The sequence below is a fragment of the Notolabrus celidotus genome, chromosome 4 (assembly GCF_009762535.1).
Source record: "Notolabrus celidotus isolate fNotCel1 chromosome 4, fNotCel1.pri, whole genome shotgun sequence".
NCBI classification, from domain to species: Eukaryota; Metazoa; Chordata; class Actinopteri; order Labriformes; family Labridae; genus Notolabrus; species Notolabrus celidotus.
This window is the reverse complement of record NC_048275.1, coordinates 11,372,880-11,390,924: the sequence shown is the minus strand read 5'-3', so window position 1 is coordinate 11,390,924 and position 18,045 is coordinate 11,372,880. Positions and strand designations below refer to the sequence as shown.

General features: G+C 42.1%; 1 protein-coding gene across 1 annotated transcript; it reads right to left on the bottom strand.

Moving 5' to 3' along the window:
• Positions 1 to 558: 558 nt before the first annotated feature.
• On the bottom strand, positions 559 to 16,226 carry sfrp5 (secreted frizzled-related protein 5). Its single transcript, XM_034682530.1, has 3 exons — positions 15,137 to 16,226; positions 7,941 to 8,021; positions 559 to 2,159 (listed from the first exon to the last, which is right to left on the bottom strand). Exons 1-3 carry the CDS (start codon positions 15,693 to 15,695, stop codon positions 1,831 to 1,833), a joined length of 969 nt encoding a protein of 322 aa, XP_034538421.1. The 5' UTR covers positions 15,696 to 16,226; the 3' UTR covers positions 559 to 1,830.
• Between the last annotated feature and the right edge of the window lie 1,819 nt (positions 16,227 to 18,045).

Here is an 18,045-nt window from a genome sequence, read left to right as displayed (position 1 = left end):
CTCAGGGCTAGAGTGAATCGGAGGATTTTGGCATTGCACAGAGCCCTGGAAATTTCACCTCTTTTTTTCCCTTTGAAAGAAGAAATGAAGGTGGAATGCAGGCCATGTGCAATCTTAAAATCCTTAATGTCCTCCTCTCAAGGTTTTAGAAAAAACTGAAACTTTGAAAAGTCCATTTAATGCTTTTCTCAGATTAATTCCCACTTAGAGATCAGTAATAAAAATACTCTCTGCTTAGACCACTGGATTGATAAAAGGAAATAAAAAAAAACAGACGACTGGAGTAGTTCCCTTTTCTATCAATGCCAAGTGTTGACTGCATTTCATTAGATGGAAAAAGTTGGACATTTTCTTTTCCTGAATATATTTTAAATGTAATGAATTAATGAGAACCATGCTTCTCACGAAAGAGTCTGTAAACAAGTGATGTGTGCACTCTGTCTTCTCAGAGTATCTTCTCAACCAAGCCAACATGTTTTGTAGAGGGTAAGTTCAGAGTAGGTGTTTTCTCTGTGTGGTTCAATCATAACGACAAAGAAACGGAACATTTCAAGGAAATATTCTTTATAAAAATTTGAAATATATTTTATTCATTTACTTTCTTGTAAAACAAAGTTGTATTTCAGTAACAGAACTACTTACAGGTTAACTGATTAGAAAATATCGTCAAAGTTAAATTTTCATCTTTTATTGCTACAGCAACAGTGAGTTCAGGTGCTATGTCTGTACGTATGATTTCTGCTTTCATACAATATATGTTTGAAGCAAATTCAACAATTTGAGTACAAAAAATGAAGAGTTATAGTGAAAAATAGCAAGTATCAGAGACTTATCAAGCCAACACTGTTGGTTCTGTCCAGAGTCTCTTTCTCTCTTTCTTCTCTCTTCTTCTCCTCCTCTCCTTTTCAGGAAGATGTCTTCTCTGTCTGAACCTCCCTCTATCCAACTGAAAAAGCAAATATATTCAAGTTTCTCTCTTTCAGGCCACAAAAACGGTGCTGTACAAAGTCAGTGGAAGCATCATCCAGTCCGTCAGTCTGTCTTCTTCCATTAGTCTTCTCTTCCCGCCAGGGATAAAAGAAAAAAAGCCCAGTTATCTAATCATCTAGTATTCATCTTAATTACCTACTTTGTACACTATCAAAACACACACTTAAGTGGATCATCTACATTTCTCTGCTTTGATGTTGTCGAGGGGCTCTGTGCCGTTGTGCCCGTGCAGAGCCTACATAAATGTAGGGTATCATTTCTCTTCTCACACAGAAACAAACCTCCCCGCTCCAATTCTGTCAGTCTATAATTAAGATATTATCAAATACATTTCCCCTAATAACTGACTCAAATATGAAGGTTCACATTTCTTATTGACACTATCTAATTGATAAAGTTTCTGTAAAATATCATACAAGTGATTGGTTGATTCTATATCAGAAGAGAAAAGTAGAATTGTTAAGGAAGAATACTCAGACTGTAGGGGGTAGGTTACATGTCTGTTATTCTCTGAGAAATAAAATAATTGCACCCATCTTGTTTGTAATCTGTGGTTTCTTTGGGGACTCTATTATTGTTAAGGAGCTGCAGATTGTGCATCTTATCGACTCTGCAGCATTACAATTTGAGATTGATCTGAGCAGATCAGGATGGGCCCCTTGACTACCAGATTCATGCTAGATCTTGGTCACTCTGTATCCCCTTCCGTGACTGAGCAGTGGGCTGTTAACATGTCTTGCTGGAAATGAGGTTTCAGAAATGCAGTATCAAAAAGAGAATAACTTCTACTTGGAATGTGGCTAACGATCATGACTTTTGTGAACAGTAAAGTGAGCCGCATCACTGGAAAACGGTGTGGTAGGTCGGACACTGGTGGGACTTCATGTACTTGATGGCAAACTTGAGCTCCTTGCTCCTCTTGTCCCACTTGTGAATGGACATGAGCAGCAGCTGCTGGTCCACCTTGCGGCCCATGATGAGGAAGTTGGTGCCCAGGCTGTCCAGCTGGGCGCACGGGCAGTTGGCGCCATTCTTGATGTACAGGGTCAGTTTCTTCAGGTCTTTCTTCCTCAGCACACCCTGCTTCAACACTTTCTTCTTCTTTTGTGCTGCAATCAGCTTCCGGTCGCCCTTCTCCTTCTTCACCTCCTTGATTTTCATTTTGAGGACTGAGGGAGAAGAGAAGGAGACAAATTAAATCATTCACCTTATATATAACTTGCAGGTATTTACATGCAGTAGCTGTTTATATTTCAATCTGTTGCAGTTAACTTCTACTTTGGGCAGCTGTGACATTTCTTGTTTCTGCAAGGCCAGCACTGAGCTCTTTGCCGGAGGAGCAGCGATTTTACACCTCTCCTGAGTATCATCATTTAACTTTTCCCACAGCGTGTAAAAACTGCATCCTGTGGGTATATTTGTATGTCTGACTTGGGGAAAAGCCAACAAAAACAAGCATTGTTTTTGGAAGTTAAAACTAAAGTATTTTGAAGTAGGTTCAAGTCAACACTTAAGCCTTTTACCATGCATGAGTCAAAACTCTTCATCAGCAAATGGCAATTCATTCAGTCATCTGAATGTTGACAATCATTTGTTTTGGGGTTTTTGTTTTGCAGATTAGGGTTTAATTATTCCTTGGTGCAACCATTCTTACAGGGCCTCTTTTTCTGCTGTTTAAATGTTATTAAAAGGTCCAACATAATGAAAAACACATCTTCAACTTAGCAGCCCTGAGAATGTGGAAGTGAAAAAGCCTCTTCATTGTTTCTGTAGCCCACCTACTGGGTAAACATTGTTTCTACAAATCGATTTGAACTGGCTCCTGTGGTGATGTAACAACAGGAGTGATTTGCATAGGAATGCATGCAAAACAACTTCCACTCCTTCTCCTCTATGGATTGCGCTTCCTCCTATTCTTTTGGAGTTTTGCTTTTAGATCGCAGAGTCAAGATGTCAAAGGTTAGACTGTACTGTTGGTTGCAAAAAATAACACAATGTATCTGTTCACTCCCTGCCCTAAAAGACTGAAGGAAACAGTGTCTGCTTTTTGTTTCTTACAACAACATGCCTGCTACAGTTGGGGCTAGTTTTTGTTTGTTTGTTTGTGCTAACCACTTCACCTCAAACTCCTTCAACAATGAGGCAAAGAAATAGAAACAACACTTAAATTTGAATGGACCATTCAGGGACATGCTGTTGTAACTGCAGCTGCAACACTTCAATATTTTCCTCCTCCTGTTCAGTGTCAGATTCTGGATCATATGTGTAGTGTACTGGTGCAGGCTCTTCTGGAGCACTCGCCATGTTTGTGTAGGTGTTTTTCCGCCACTGCATTCTCTGCACTGGTCTGCTTCCTGTTTCATCAGAGAACAGTAAAGCAGCCTAACAGCACAGTGCCTCATCATTATAGCATCCCCTTTATATGGGACATTTAATGCCACTATATTTTACCTTTCAAAATCTTGGAACTTGTATTTTTGTATTTTGTTGTATTTTTGTATTTGGACCTTCAAATTCATGTGGGAAGAGTCTTTATTTCATAGCACTGTTTCCACGTGGGATCCATGTAACTTTGTAACTCTAGAATCTTAAGTATTAAATGTTTACACCCATTCCCTTCTGTGTTGGCACACTGTTCTTGCTTTGTGCTCACAATCCTACATACTTGAACAAAGTATGAAAACAGACCTCTGCACACCATTTTTAGTTTTGTATACAGAGTCCAGTTCTAGTAAAATCTGGTTTTAACAGCATTCTGAAGTCCTGACTCGTATCTCATGCTGAGCCTTACTTTTAAAGTTCAAATTTGAACACATGAGGGATTAAAATTAAAACTGCCAAACATTTTTGAAAATCATTTTCTGGATGAACATTTTGACAGGTGACATAAATCATGGACCGGCGGTCAAAGGCATGAGCTCTGTTTGAAACATAACTATGTACCAAGCCTGTTGGAAGATCGCCATTTTACTTCTCGACTGCTTGTCTACAGTTGCATAAACAGATCTTGGTGCACCCTGATATGTATACAGTACATGTGAAACGATAGCATGTTAAAGAAGGAATGTTTGTAGGACTGCAGCCTCTCATCTGCATCCTGATTTGCATCCATCTCCTTGAGTGAGAGCTGGTGTTTTACGTGCTGCAAGTGCATGCCTATATGCCTTCATAAAATGTGTGTTATTGTGATTGAACACATCAATGTATGCGTGTGTTTGATTTCAGTATGTTTGTACCATGAAGATTAATTTGATTTAATCATTTCTCTTCTTAAACCTCTTTGAATGCACATCAATATTCATTTGCAAGTGATGCAGTGAGGCCATCTGTGCAGCTTGGCCAGTCCTTGTGACAAGCCAATCCTGGATAAGGACAAGCTCTCTTATATTTTAAAGTAAGAAGAAATAAGTAAGATGAGATGTAGTGGTAGAATAAGAAAGAAAAAAAGTGGGCCTTACTGTATAGGAGAATTTTTTTTTTAGCTAGAGTGAGCAAACTACCGTACTGGCTACATGAGTGTACTACAAAGCAACTACTACTTTCTAACACAAAGGAGGTTAACAAATCAACTTTCTTTGCATTAACTGTCTTAACAAACCTGAGGCCCATGTCCACAGAAATCACCAGTTTCACAAAGGTGGTTATCAACTGTTACCACTAACCTAGGCTTTCATCTTTAAGCGATTATGGACTGCTTACCTCAGTCCGGATGTAATTACTAACAAATTGGAGCACAGTGAAGTTGCTGAGGCCAAAACCAATGCTGTGTTGCTGCAAAGAAGGAGAGAAAGGAATGCTGCAAAAGAATTACTCTCTTGATTAAAAAAAAACTTTTAATTATTGAGCCACTTGAAGCTCTTCCAGGGCCACCATTTAAATATTGCTAATAAAAACTGCACCTAAATAAAGCTTGAGCATAACACACATGATTTAAGCTGTTTAGTCAGGAGCTGCATTTAGGTCAGACACTGTCCCTTAAGGTAGAATATTTGAAAATCCCTTTGATTTTTTTTGGCTAACTTTGTTAAACTAAAACAGTCCAACCCAGGATATAAATTGAACCTGTTTATGAGACCCAGTCGGTTTTTGGGGTCTGTTGGAGAAAAGATCTCCATCTCCATTGGTTATCAGTGCATCCTACACACTGAATTTTATAGTAACTAAGTTGGTGTGTAGCTGCTGTTCCTCATCATTCTTTTAGTGTTTTTCTGATCAGCGGTGTGGAATTTAAAGAGTCGTTATTGCTTGGAGGAAACTGAAAACAATACAGGATGACTGGGGAGAGGGCCATTTCTTGCAGCCCTGCCTGAATGCATCTCACTTACCATGATGTGATGAATACCGCTAAAGCAACTGTTAACTGCTTAGCTTTTTTCTTTGTCATTATCAAGTACTTTTATGTATAGTATCTCCTCTGCTGAGAATCTATGTTGTTCATAAGGAATATTTTGAAGAAAATAATTAGTAAAGTGATAAAGCTTTACAACCAAATCATATTTAATAACTCTGACAAACATAACCTCCTCCTGACTGGGCCAGGTGTGCAGTATGAGTTAACAATGATCTATCCAGGTTACAAGAGAGCCAGCTTTGTAAAAAATCTGGCTTTAGATTCATACTTCTCTTACCCATCAAACTGTCTCAGGTGTACGCTACACCTACACCCACTTCCCCCTCCTTTCTTTTCTGCTCTTGTCATCTGCTGCTGGATTATACAACAAGGAATGTGGAGAGATCAGACATCAAGAGTCGACTGTAACAAAACACTAAGTGTGACATCCTCTGAGGGGAAACCTAGTTCAAAGATGAATAGGTACAACATTCAGGAGGCGTGAGATCAAGCTGGAGTCAGATATCGCCTTATACAAAAACATTGTGGAGTCATTCTTGCCTTGATCTCCAAATCCATACGTCACGATTATCTTGACTTCTCTACTCATCCTCATGTCACATACATTAAGAGCCAATGAAATGTCGGCAGGAGGCTGGCTATCTGCTCACACATGTGGTCATGTTTCATCGTAATGATCAGAAAGAATCTCTTTGTTGCTTTCTGCTCCCCACATGTTGGAGGACTGAGATATGTAACCCTTAAATTAAGCGGACGAATAAATATCTGGAGATGTGATTAATAATGATGAGCTTACGTTTTGGCTGCAGCTCTGATCTTGAGCAATGTGAACCAAGATGTATTTGTTGTTGTAGTTGGACGCGATGTGTTGGGCGTGCATTAACTCAGGATTTATAACGGGGTCATATTCTGTATACTCAGGACATTTTATATGTGTGGGTAACTTCTAGAGGACCGATTATGAAGCTGCAGACTGATCCTATGTGGGACACTGTGTCAGAGGATTATGGTTTCCTTTTCAATTATACAACTCTCACTAATCTGTTCAGAAACAGAAGACGTGAGTTCAGTATGAATCCCTCAAGGTTATGAGTTTTTGTTGCCATTTCAGAGCTCAGGATCTTCTGACCAGAGAAAATACAGAGCAGTTCATCATTAACTCTGAGGACTGGGGCGATAGTCCATGCATGCAGAAATTCAGCTGCTGCAGAGTGTGATGGGCCAAAGCCTTGATGAGCAGAAATAATGGAATAATTATATCCTGGCTTTGAGTGCGGGTCATAACTGCAGTGAAACTGGAATACTGCAAAGTTTGGGAAATGGTGTTGAATGGACCACAGGGACCAAATGCTTTTCAAACAATTCATCATTATGAGAAAGAAAAGATTACTGGGATGGTGATAAATTAATGTGTGATTTGCTTCTTTTTTTCTGAGCAATTCATTCCAAATACTCATAAACATTTGGTTCCATGGAAGAAACAGTAGATGAAAACTAAAGCAATAAATACTAAAGCCCAAACTCTATTTTTATATCCCCCAGCAAAGAACCTTCAAACTGACAGCTGAACCTGGGTGTATAAAACATGTTTAAAGATTCAGCTTTACTCTAACACAGGCTATCATTTTGAGCTACTTTTGTTAAAAACAGGACTTCAGTTAATGCATATTTTATTTAACATTAAAAAGTTGGCATATTTTTCCATATAATGAGCAACAAGAGGAGGATTTATTGCTATAAGTTCTGTTCATGCACAGATGTACATTGTACAAGAGTTTCTTTGCAGGAGCCCAGCAGACCTTGCTATCGTACTGTTCAATCATAAGATAACTTGGTGTAGACCAGAGCCAGCCCTAACGGACTTGGTGCCCTAGGCAAGATTGTATTGTATGAACTCCAACAACAATCACATCACATATGCTCTAAAAGACAACTGACATCCAGCTTTATGTTTTACAGGTTTCCTTTGTTTTAAAATAAAAATAACCTCTAAAAGAGCATTTATAAAATGGTAATAACACTGATATTTAGCAGGGAAATTATTATACAATTTCAAAATGCATAATGTAATAGTAGTAGAATTTATTCAGTCATTATATAACACAATCATTTTCACAGTGAAGACACTTTCAACAAAGCAAAAGTAATGTATTAAATGATGACTGAAAAGGCAGAAGCAAAATGCTTATTTAAGCCTGGTCTACATTTTCTATCTCATTAAGCTAACAGCTTCCAAAGTGTAAGGAAACCAACAAAAACAAAGCAAAAAAAAGTAAATGATGAACACTTAAATACTTTAAAAACTGATTTGTATGCCATTACTTTAAAAACCAAAAGTGAATCACAAGCTTTTAAACATTTACTGGCATAATTCAGCAATTTAATCCAAAATTAAATTAGATAAAACAATATTGTTCTTCCTATTATCTTCAAATTTTCTTCCTCACTCATTTAGCGGCGCCCCCTATGGATGGCCAGCGCCCCTAGCATTTGCCTATACTGCCTATGCCACGGGCCGGCCCTGGTGTAGACTTGTATTATAATGCACTTTTTATGTGCAGTTTCCTCCAGTATAGAGCTACATCGTTCTTCTACTTACCAAAGTCACTGGCGCAGAAATGCTCCATGATGTTGTCTGCCTTCAGCTCGTTGTCGCAGGGAGGGCACACCTTGGTCACCGCTGGAACACATAAACAACAAAGCCAAATCAATGTTTGAATAAATGGCTGAGTGGAGGTGAATCTTATTCAGGTGAAGTCAGCAAAACTGAAACCATTCAATGTGAAATCGTTAAGCACTTTTCAAGCACTTATTCGCAGTCCTCCCTCCTGGTGTCAGAGACTATTTGCCATGGAGGGAATATGCAGTCCAGCAGGCTGACTGATGTTTGCCCTGCAATTACACCGTGCAAAATGTTTTTACACTAGACCATGTATATTTTGGTGGTGCAGGCGTGGTCATGGCTGTGCAGAAAGGTAAATGCTGCAGCAGGAGCAGCAGAACATGGTGAGAAGTGATTCTGCACATAGTCACACCCAGCAGCACTCAGGCCTCACAGTGAACACACATTGTGGAACAAGGATAGGAAACCAAAGCAACATGTTCAGTTTATTTTGAACTCCAAATTTATGGTCAGGCCTGCTTTACTCAAAAGCATGCTTACCCTTAGAAACAGCGATTTGGAGCTGTGTTGTTATTGCGCACCAACACAGGGGTGATTCACAGTGAGACAGAACATGGTTTTTTATTCACTTTTGGAGAGATCTTGCTGGTGCATGAATTTAAACGCCTGGTTAACAGTATAAATCCGCCCAAACAAGCTTGAGATCATAAAAAAATGATCATCACATTTTTTTACAATCAAATATTCCTCTTCAGTTTTTTCACCTGTGCAGACCAAGCACTCCTTCTGCTCTTTCTCAGACACACAAACACTCACAGTTTTCATACTACCATGCAATTTTCTCCAAAGGCTCTTCAATATAAAACTTTATTATGACAATTACAACATAAACTCCATGTAATCCAAGAGGGGTCTGGCTGTAGCTGCACACAGCTAATATCAGTCCACTCATCTGTAAACAGAGCCCTGGGCCAATCTAGACAACAAGGAATAATATTGGAAGGAGTCATAGAGGGGGGAAGGATGTGGTGTTTAAATCTTCCCCTCAGCACATGTATACAGTAAACCTCCAGGGCAGAGAAATATCAGGAGTGGAAACACGTCTGTGTTAGCAGCCTTTTTCAAGACAACTGTAAAACTGCAAAACTGAAAGAAATCGGGTATCTCTCTCCCAAAAACTCTCCTTTCCTGTGAGAGTCCCACCAACAAACTCACACTTGTACACACACAAACACACACACAAACACAGGATTATCTGAGCGGAGACCAGCTCAGGCCCCTGGGTTAAGAGTCAGAGTTCAAAGGTTATCACCCCAGCCCAAACCTCAGCGTCTGGGCTGATAATAACAGGGGTCAAAGTTTAGCATGCTTCACTGCTTGGGTCGTGGGGAGGTGAACCCCCTAACTGCCACTGAGTGTATGTATGTATGTGTGTGTATGCGTTCTTCTGTGTGTGTGTGGAGAGAGTTGAACCATGTTCTTGAAGAGTAACTGCCAGTTTCTCCTCCTATGAGGGTTCCCATGCTTTCCATAGTAGGAGACCTGAGAGGCCTACAGGGTCAAGCCTCTAATTGTCTGGTGCTGACATGAAGACTGGCACGGAAACACACACGCGCATCTCCCCCCACACACTCACATACACACACTTAAACACTGATGCTCAACGCCAAAACTCTGGATTTGTCAGTTTTGAATGATTCCCTTGAAGCTCTTACGTCTCATTCAGACTCTGCCGCAATTCACTCTGGTTTCGTAGGGGTGGTATGTTGGCAGGAGGCCCAGTTGTGCGGGTGCCAGAGCATGTGTCAGGAAAAGCGGTCCCTACATGAAACCTGGTGGAGCTTGGAGCGAGAAACCACCGTTTGGATTCTTGTTGAGGAATCAATTAGAGTATGACTGCCCCCATCACGGTCTGCACGCTTTCTCTCAGGGGAGTCACCGTCATGTTCTGATGAGAATCACTATCCAGCAAATATTTAGACATGAGCTCATTCATGTATTTTGCCATCGTCTGAAAGCAGTTGAAGAATTTTTCCGACCATGCCATGTGATAAAACTGTGAGCACAATGTTCTTACTCTGGTTGATTTTGGACTTGGACCACTTTGCGTATGCTGCTTTTTGTCATTTTCTTGCCGGGTTACACTTAACCTTGGCTCTCTTACAGACACTCTAATGTTCCCAAACACAGTGATAAATGTTCAAATATTGTCTCTCAGAGCTGCTGTTACGTAGGAAGAGGAGGTCTGGAGTTTATGATTGAGGATGAGTGGAAGAGGACGATGGAAGCAGAGGAGGTGGTCTGTTTGGAAGGACCCTCTGTTAATCTTCAAAGTGCAAGCCACAGTGGAAATGACGTATGGCAGGAGTCCAGTAATTTAACCACACAACTTGTTTTAGTCATAGCTCTGAAGTTAATATCACTTTCTCCTTCTCCTCACGCCCACTGTCTTTTTCTTTCCTCTTTCAAACAACCTGGTCTTCAACGAGAAATGTAGGATGACTAACCTCAGACGAATATAACCAAATCTCCCCAGTATTAAAAATCAGCTTTTCAAACTATATTAAACTACTTTTAAATTTATTTAATAAAGTTCTAATATCATTTTTCCAAATAATGACAATGTTTTGGAAAAAGCGAGCCCTCAAAAGAAGCATCACTGCTCACCAAATTAAGATGTTTCCTCCAAAGTATGTGTTTTGTCTGACAACAAAATGAAGACATTTTCATTTCAAGATGGTGCAATGGGAAATTGCTCTGTGCAGTTTATTTAATTATGTAGACGCCCTGATCATAATTGAATCCTTCAAGACTCCATTTGTCATGACGTGACAGTCAAGAATCCTTTTCAAACAGTCCTATTGAAAACATGTGCATCACGTGTGATGTTTGCAGTTTTTATCATATTTGTTTAGAAATGTGCTTCACGTCTCTTTTTCTGTACTTCACACATTCACACAAAAGGATAACCCCTGTCCGACAACATGACGATCATGACCCCTGACATGTCTTGTGCATGCAGCCATCACGCCGGCTTTGTTTTATGTGGGGAACGTTCAGTTTCAAGTATGCGCGGGTCACTATCTCACGCCTCATTTGGGCCCTTTAAGTTACGAGCAGCAACACTTATGACATAAAATGGTACTGTGCCGGAGATGAAATGCAGCGTGTGATTTATGTTGGAGGTCCTAACATCTGTTTTAATGCGGCATGCAGACGGACAGAGGAGGACTTAAATACGGCCCACAGGCCACCCCCGGGGCCCCTAAAACACAGCACGCTCCTTGCATCTGTAGGAATCCTATACAGAAGAGAAAATACATCCTCAAAAGGCTGAGGCAGTCTTCCATGCACAAAGCGTTGGATCACATTTTCCCTTTCATATAGCAGCCAGGGCCACATGAGTAGCACCCATTGTGCTGCTGGGGACCTGACAGTGCTGCCTGTCTCCTTTAGCATGGTTGTAACTTACACTAGCTGCATCAGTGGATACAGCGAGGACAGACAATATCTTTCACACCATGCAATTTTACCACTTTCACTGGACAACGCTCGTATTGTCTGAGGATTCAACGAAACATGCAATATAGGTTCTGAAGTTTACCCCACGCACCTAAAAAGGCCAGGACGAAGCCTTGCTATGCTTAATACCTGTTCATTTGCTGATGCTAACAGCGGCTCGAGGTAGCATCATTAAATCCTTCAGGTGGGATTGATGGGGAGTCTCAACTGTGCTCTGCTTAGCAGACACACAAGGCTGACTGTTTTTTTTGTTTGTTTTTTTTTACCCTCTTTTGTCAGCAGTCTGCTCGTCTTCCCAGGTGAAATATGGACCACATAATCAGAGACATATTTACCCTGTTACACACTCATACACACAGGCAAACCGTCTCCAAATGCACACACACACAAACACACACACATACACACACATCTAAAACCAATCACACACTCACACAGCTGGTTTGGCTGCGCTCTATATTTCTATCTTTACTGACGATGACACAAAGGTGGAAAGTGAATCTAACTCTGTACTGTTAGTTTCCACAGCGACTCTCCAACCGTGCTATATCATGTAATCGCAGAATAGCTTAGATAGCATCGGGGCCTCCCGGACAGGGAGGTAGAACGGCACTTAATTCCCGCGCTTGATCCAATTCCCAAAGATTCACCTGGATTACCTTCAGAGTCCTCATATGATCCTGTGAGAAGGGAATCATCCATGTCCTTTGACACAGAGTCTTCCCAGGAAACTGTCCTCTAATAGATTTAAGCTGAGATTTTCGTTTTTATTATTGCTGGCTGTGTTTTTGTGTTTTTGTGTGTGTGCATGTGTTAGTGTGTGTTTGTGTGTGTGAGCGCTGTTCAGCCAAAATCCTGTCCCCGGGATGGCCTTGTCGGCACATCTGAGAATCTCTGGTTCTTAACAAAATGTCAGTGACTGAGCCTGCGGGCTACAAGTGATACGGGTTCACTCTCAGTTTCAACAACACACTCACACCCCTTCACACAAGCTCACACTCAAATGTAATCATTTTAACGTCAGTAATACTCCATGCTTTATTCAGCCCTTTAAAAATCCATCTCAACACATTTGCGTCTTTTTTTTCTCTCTGCACAAAATTGCTCAATACCAAAAATCCCTCCGCATATTTCCCCTGATCCTGTGCCTCTATCTGTAATCTAAGCGCCTCTGATCATTATTTGATTAGATAGCATCAACAAACACTCTCCTGTTTTGAGGAGGTGACAGATTAAGTCTGAGCTGCCTTCCTCTCAGGGAGCGACTACAAGAATGAGTTATGGCCTTGCAGAGCCAAAATGTCACATAGTTGATATCAGTCCTAGAAAAACAGAGCAGCCGTTTTTCCTAATGGAATAAGTCAGCTCTGCATCCTGGAACTATTTTTTCCTACTTTCAGGAAAGATAGTTCAGCAGATAGTTAGAGATCAGCTTGCTGTGAACACTGCTGATTAAAAGCAAAGATATGTTGCACAGATGGTTGTGATTGGCAGGATCAAAAAGATGCTGGCTGTCATTTCTTGTGCGTTAGAAATCAGTTTCATTTGTCAAATGAGACGATTATGAACTATTAGAAATGACAGAATCGACCCAATTTTAACACGCAAGAAGCGTAAATGGCACAGCAAAAAAAAACAGATGGCATGATTGTAAGATAGAAGACGCACAGTGAGCACAATCAGTACAGAAAACATCACCTAACTTCACCAAACTTTGACTTTTATGGCAGAGCAAAATGTGCATCTGAGAGAGGATTCTCTTTGGTTTTTGAGTCGTATTGATCAAATAAAATATGTTTCCATGCAAGAAAACTTCAAACCGAGTGGATAAGATATGCTCTAAACTGTTTGGTTATAAATGCTTAAATGCAAGAGTTGGAGAAAGAGAGTAATACAGCATTTTCTGCAGTCTTTATTGAAAGCAGAGAGACTTCAGGGAGCAGCTTTTCTCCTTTTCTCTGCACTGTCTGCCTCTCCTCTCTCCCCTGCCTCCCTCTCCTCTCCTTTCACTCCTCTCCATGCACTCCACAATCACACTTCAGCCATCCCCATTCTCCTGCCTGCCTCTCTTGTCCTGTCATGTCCACTAATTAGCCGGAGCTCAGTAATTGGCCTTCTAGCTAATTGGCCCGCTGGCTGCCAGACCCAACAAAAGGCGAGCAGGCTGGGACACAGTGGGGACTGTCCCCCCTTCCACTGTCTAAAGACCCTCATCGACTCCCTCTCTCCCCCTCTCAGCGGTGACTGCTTTTGTGAAGAGGCTGCTTAAGTAGTTTCTGTGAATACACACACATGCACACACCTATTTCTCTCTATTGAGTTCCCACTCTTCCTCTTAAACTCGCCCCATCTGTCTGTCGACTGCCTGAGAAAAATCTAATCATAGTTTCCATTTTAGTGAATTAATCCATTTAGAAACCTTCATTGAGTCGTTTCCCTTCATATTCCATCCCTCTTAAGTTTTGTTGTCAGTTTCGAGACACTCTGCAGGCCAGCTTGGAAGCATGACAGCTTGAAATAAGACATTCACTCACTTGTTAGATTGATTGATGACCTGTTGATTGATGTCTGCTGATAAAGGTGTGTGTGTGTTTGCATGTGAGTGTGTTTCACCTTTCCAGTACTGATGTGTTTAACATCACAGTCCATTCATCTTAACTCAGGGAGCGATCTGACTGCCGGAGTCTCTCAGTCTCCTGTCTGACTCTCTGGGCCTGTCTCTGTCCCTCCCTGAGGCGGGTGGAGATGGCAGGGAGCCGTCCTGAGCTGTCCACTCACTCGGGAACTTTCCCCCTGTAGCTTCATCCTTCTCTCTCTCTCTCTCTCTCTCTCTCTCTCTCTCTCTCTCTCTCTCTCTCTCTCACACACTCTCTCTCACTCTCTCTCTCTCTCACTCTCTCTCTCTCTCACTCTCTCTCTCTACTTCTGACCTCCTCTGGATATTCTTGCAATTAAACCTCCGTCTGTCATCATTATCGTGCGGGGAAACCATGTGATCCTCACAGGCATTTTCAAGCTCTGAGTGCATCTGACTCTGCAGGCTCTTGAACACTGAGCTGTCTCAAGGAATGTTTTAAGGAAGATGAATTGAAGTCTTAAAATGTTATATCTGCTTAAAGACTCATTTTCCTCACCAGTTTTGATTTAAAACAGCTTTATTTTTGTATTTAGGCCTCCAAAACATCAGCAAGAGTAAAACTATTAGCCAACTTTTCATGTTTGAATTTACAACCCATGAAATTGTTTGGATCATTACTAATTGCTTAAAAACTGAACACATATGTTGTTCAACATTGTGTTTGGACAGAATATTAACAACAAAAGCAGCAGGATACTTTCTGTGTTGGAAAGATTTTGGGTTTTCTAAGTTACTTTAAAGTTTTTTTTCTTGAATAAATAGATTTTTGAAGAATAAATTAATCACATTTTGAGAGGACATTGAGTTTAGAGTTAGTACAAAAAGTTAAGTTGACATGTTGTCAGAAACACTTTTTACCTGCAGCTCTAAATCAGACTTTGTTCAGAAAAATTCTGAGATGTACACCATTTTGGACTTTCAACCTGTAAGTGTGCAAGGATTCTTGAGTGTGTGTGCACGCTTGAATAAGGGTGTGTGTCAGAGCTGGTGCACGTGCATGCAGCTGACCTACCTGGTGGCTGAGTGGGTTGGTTCCCAGCGAACTGCATGGGGATGCAGAGGTCGTTATCAATGGGAAACTTATCACAGGTCAGCATCTCCGGCCAGGGGAAGCCGTAGGTCTCCATGACCGGAGCACAGCTGTCCCTCACGGCTTCACACAGCGAGCGGCATGGATAGATGGGCCTGTCCAGGCACACGGGTGCAAACAGCGAGCACAGGAAGACCTGGGTGTCAGCATGGCATCGTTTGGCCAGGAGGGGCACCCAGCTGCCCGCCTGCTGCTTGACTTCTGGCATGGTCTCGTGGTCCAGCAGGTTTGGCAGCCTCATCTTCTTGTAGCCCACGTTGTGGCACAGGCGCAGGTCAGCTGGTATGTCCACGCACTGCGGCTGCTTGGTGTAGAAGCGGCCATTGTGGAAGTTGTCCGACTGCCAGCTGTAGTAGTCGTACTCATCTGCGGCTGAGACGGTGAGGAGGAGGAGGAGGAGGGAGAAGAGCGACAGGCCCAGTGCCAAGCTGAAGGAGCCCTGGGTTAATGCCCACCTGGGGGTCTTTTGTCCGTATGCCATGCCTCTCTGAGCTCCAACCAACAGTTCAAGAAGGTTGTATCCAAAGTCTCCAAAGTGACTCAGGGAGGACAAAATGCAGGGAGAAGAGAGGAACAAGTGGGGCTGGCGAACAAGCTGTAATCCTTTTTTTTGTCCTGAGAATGGACGCTAAGAATTGAAAACAAAGTGTTTAATTCCCTTCTTCCCTGGAGAGTCGGCCCTCTAAGCCTTCCTTAAACACCTCTCTCTCTGTGTGTATGTGTGCCTCAGGTAGTGCAGAGGGAAGGAAGAGTGGACACACACGTAGGACTACTTATAGTCTAACTTTCCCTGTTCACAGTTTCTCACTTTCTTCCCTCTCCCTCTCTCAGACCTGTCTCCAGCCCTCCCTGCTCTCTGTCTATCAGTCTGCAGCTGAAATGAGGACTACCTTAGGCTTAAAGAGGCAGTGGTTACTGCTCTGTGCAGCTGCCTGCCCCCCTAACAGGCTCCCAGACCACTCACCTTCTTACTGGCCTCCCCTGCACTCACTCACAGCAGCCTCAGCCTATCAAAGCCCCGAGGGAGGCTCCCACCGGCCTGCAGGACACTCCTCCTGCCCCTTATCCTCCTAGAAACCCCTCCTTCAAAACAAGTTTCCAAAGAGAGAGAGAACAAACTCTGGCAAGTTTCTCCAACTACATTTTTTTATTCATCTCTCAAATATGCACAAAATTCTTTGGTCTGACAGACACCCACAAAGACGAAGACATTTGTCTTAGTCATGCTGTTTCTGTAATGCATTTATAAACTTTCTACCCCTCTTACATTTCCTCAACAAGCTCCCTGAACATCTCTCTACAGATAACAAATAATGTCTGCTTCTCATTTAGGCCTGCTCGTCTTTTACTCGAAGCATTTCTGGGATAGTGGAGCCTCTGCTGATATCAACAGTGAGAAAACAAGAGCTCACACTTCAGAAGTAGCTGTTGCATTTCAACAAAAGTATGAGCAGGCTATTTGTGAGTTTGGATTGAACACCAAAATGATTTTGGTCATTCTAAGAGATAAATACGATGATGAAGTGCTCGAGATAAATACGATGAAATGCAACCTGTGTGGTTACAGGAGTTTTAGGAAGAGAGTCGTACTTGTTTGATTTTTATGAAACTTCCCTCCTCTGGCTAAGATGAATGTATTTCTATATTGAATCCATTTTACACATCCACTCCACGCCTAAACATTTAGCAGCCTTGTCCAGGATGGTTGCAGGTGAAAATGCAAATAGCCAGATTTGTTCATCCAGACTTTAAGCAAACTTTGACCTTTAACTTCTTAGTAAAAAGTCTGCACAAAGACAGAGTGTGATGGTGTGAATGCAGCAGGTAATATACTGAACATTCATCATGGGCGGAGTGGGCGGAGAGACGACATTGTTGAGCTAAGTGTTGCTCTTTATCCTCTTTGCTGCTCGCTCCACTTTCCAGGACTTTATGTTGTTAGCTCTTATGTTAGCATTGTAGAAATGTCCTTATACATGTTGTAGTAACATTCACCCATTACAGTCAATATCAGAGACTCCTCTTCTCCTTCCTGTATGCTCCACCCAGCCCCCGCCCCCGATCTAATCAACCCGAGTTTAGGCTGTGGGAGAGACAGTGACAGTGACAGTCTCCTGCTGTGTGGCATGAGTGAAAGGGGAAGTCCAGACAAATTCAGGACCTGAAGGAGTTTATGTGAAGGAGGAGTTCTTCTCTAGAGAATTTACTTTTTCTGTCTCAATATCACTTGTTGTAATCTAGTCATGCCTTTTGCTATCATTTCATAACAAATGGAGCAACGCCTGGGAGCTAGTCCAGGCAGGCAGCTTGAGCTGCACTGATTTCACACGAGTCATTCTCACCATCACATGACAAACGTATCCTCCCAATTTACCGGTCTGTTGGAGCTGCATGATCTCCAGTCTCTACCTCTGCTCTGTCACTGTCACCACTGTCCTGCACTACTACTGTGCTGAAACCTTCAGTCCTGCAACGTCCTCAGCATCCACCTGCAGGCTCCAACTTTAGGCCTTAAAATGTCTCATCACTCCTTAATTTCTGCTTGCAAAAAAAGGCAAGGAGGTATGAGGTTTAAGCTTAGGTGCCAAATCTCGAGAAGCTCAAGAAATGAGCAAAAGTAAGGAGCAAGGAGCGGCTGTGCAAAGACGAGCTTTCTAAGTGAGGGGCAGGCTAGTGCAGCTACAGGTGGCTAGGTAGTGTACCCGCGCCATGGGAGTTATGCTAATGTGTGTGTTGGCTGTGAATAGAAGCACGCTGCCCCTCTGTCTCTTTCTATCAGTGCCACTGACACAGTGAGGGCCTTCGCCTTGGCAGCAAACTCACAATGTATT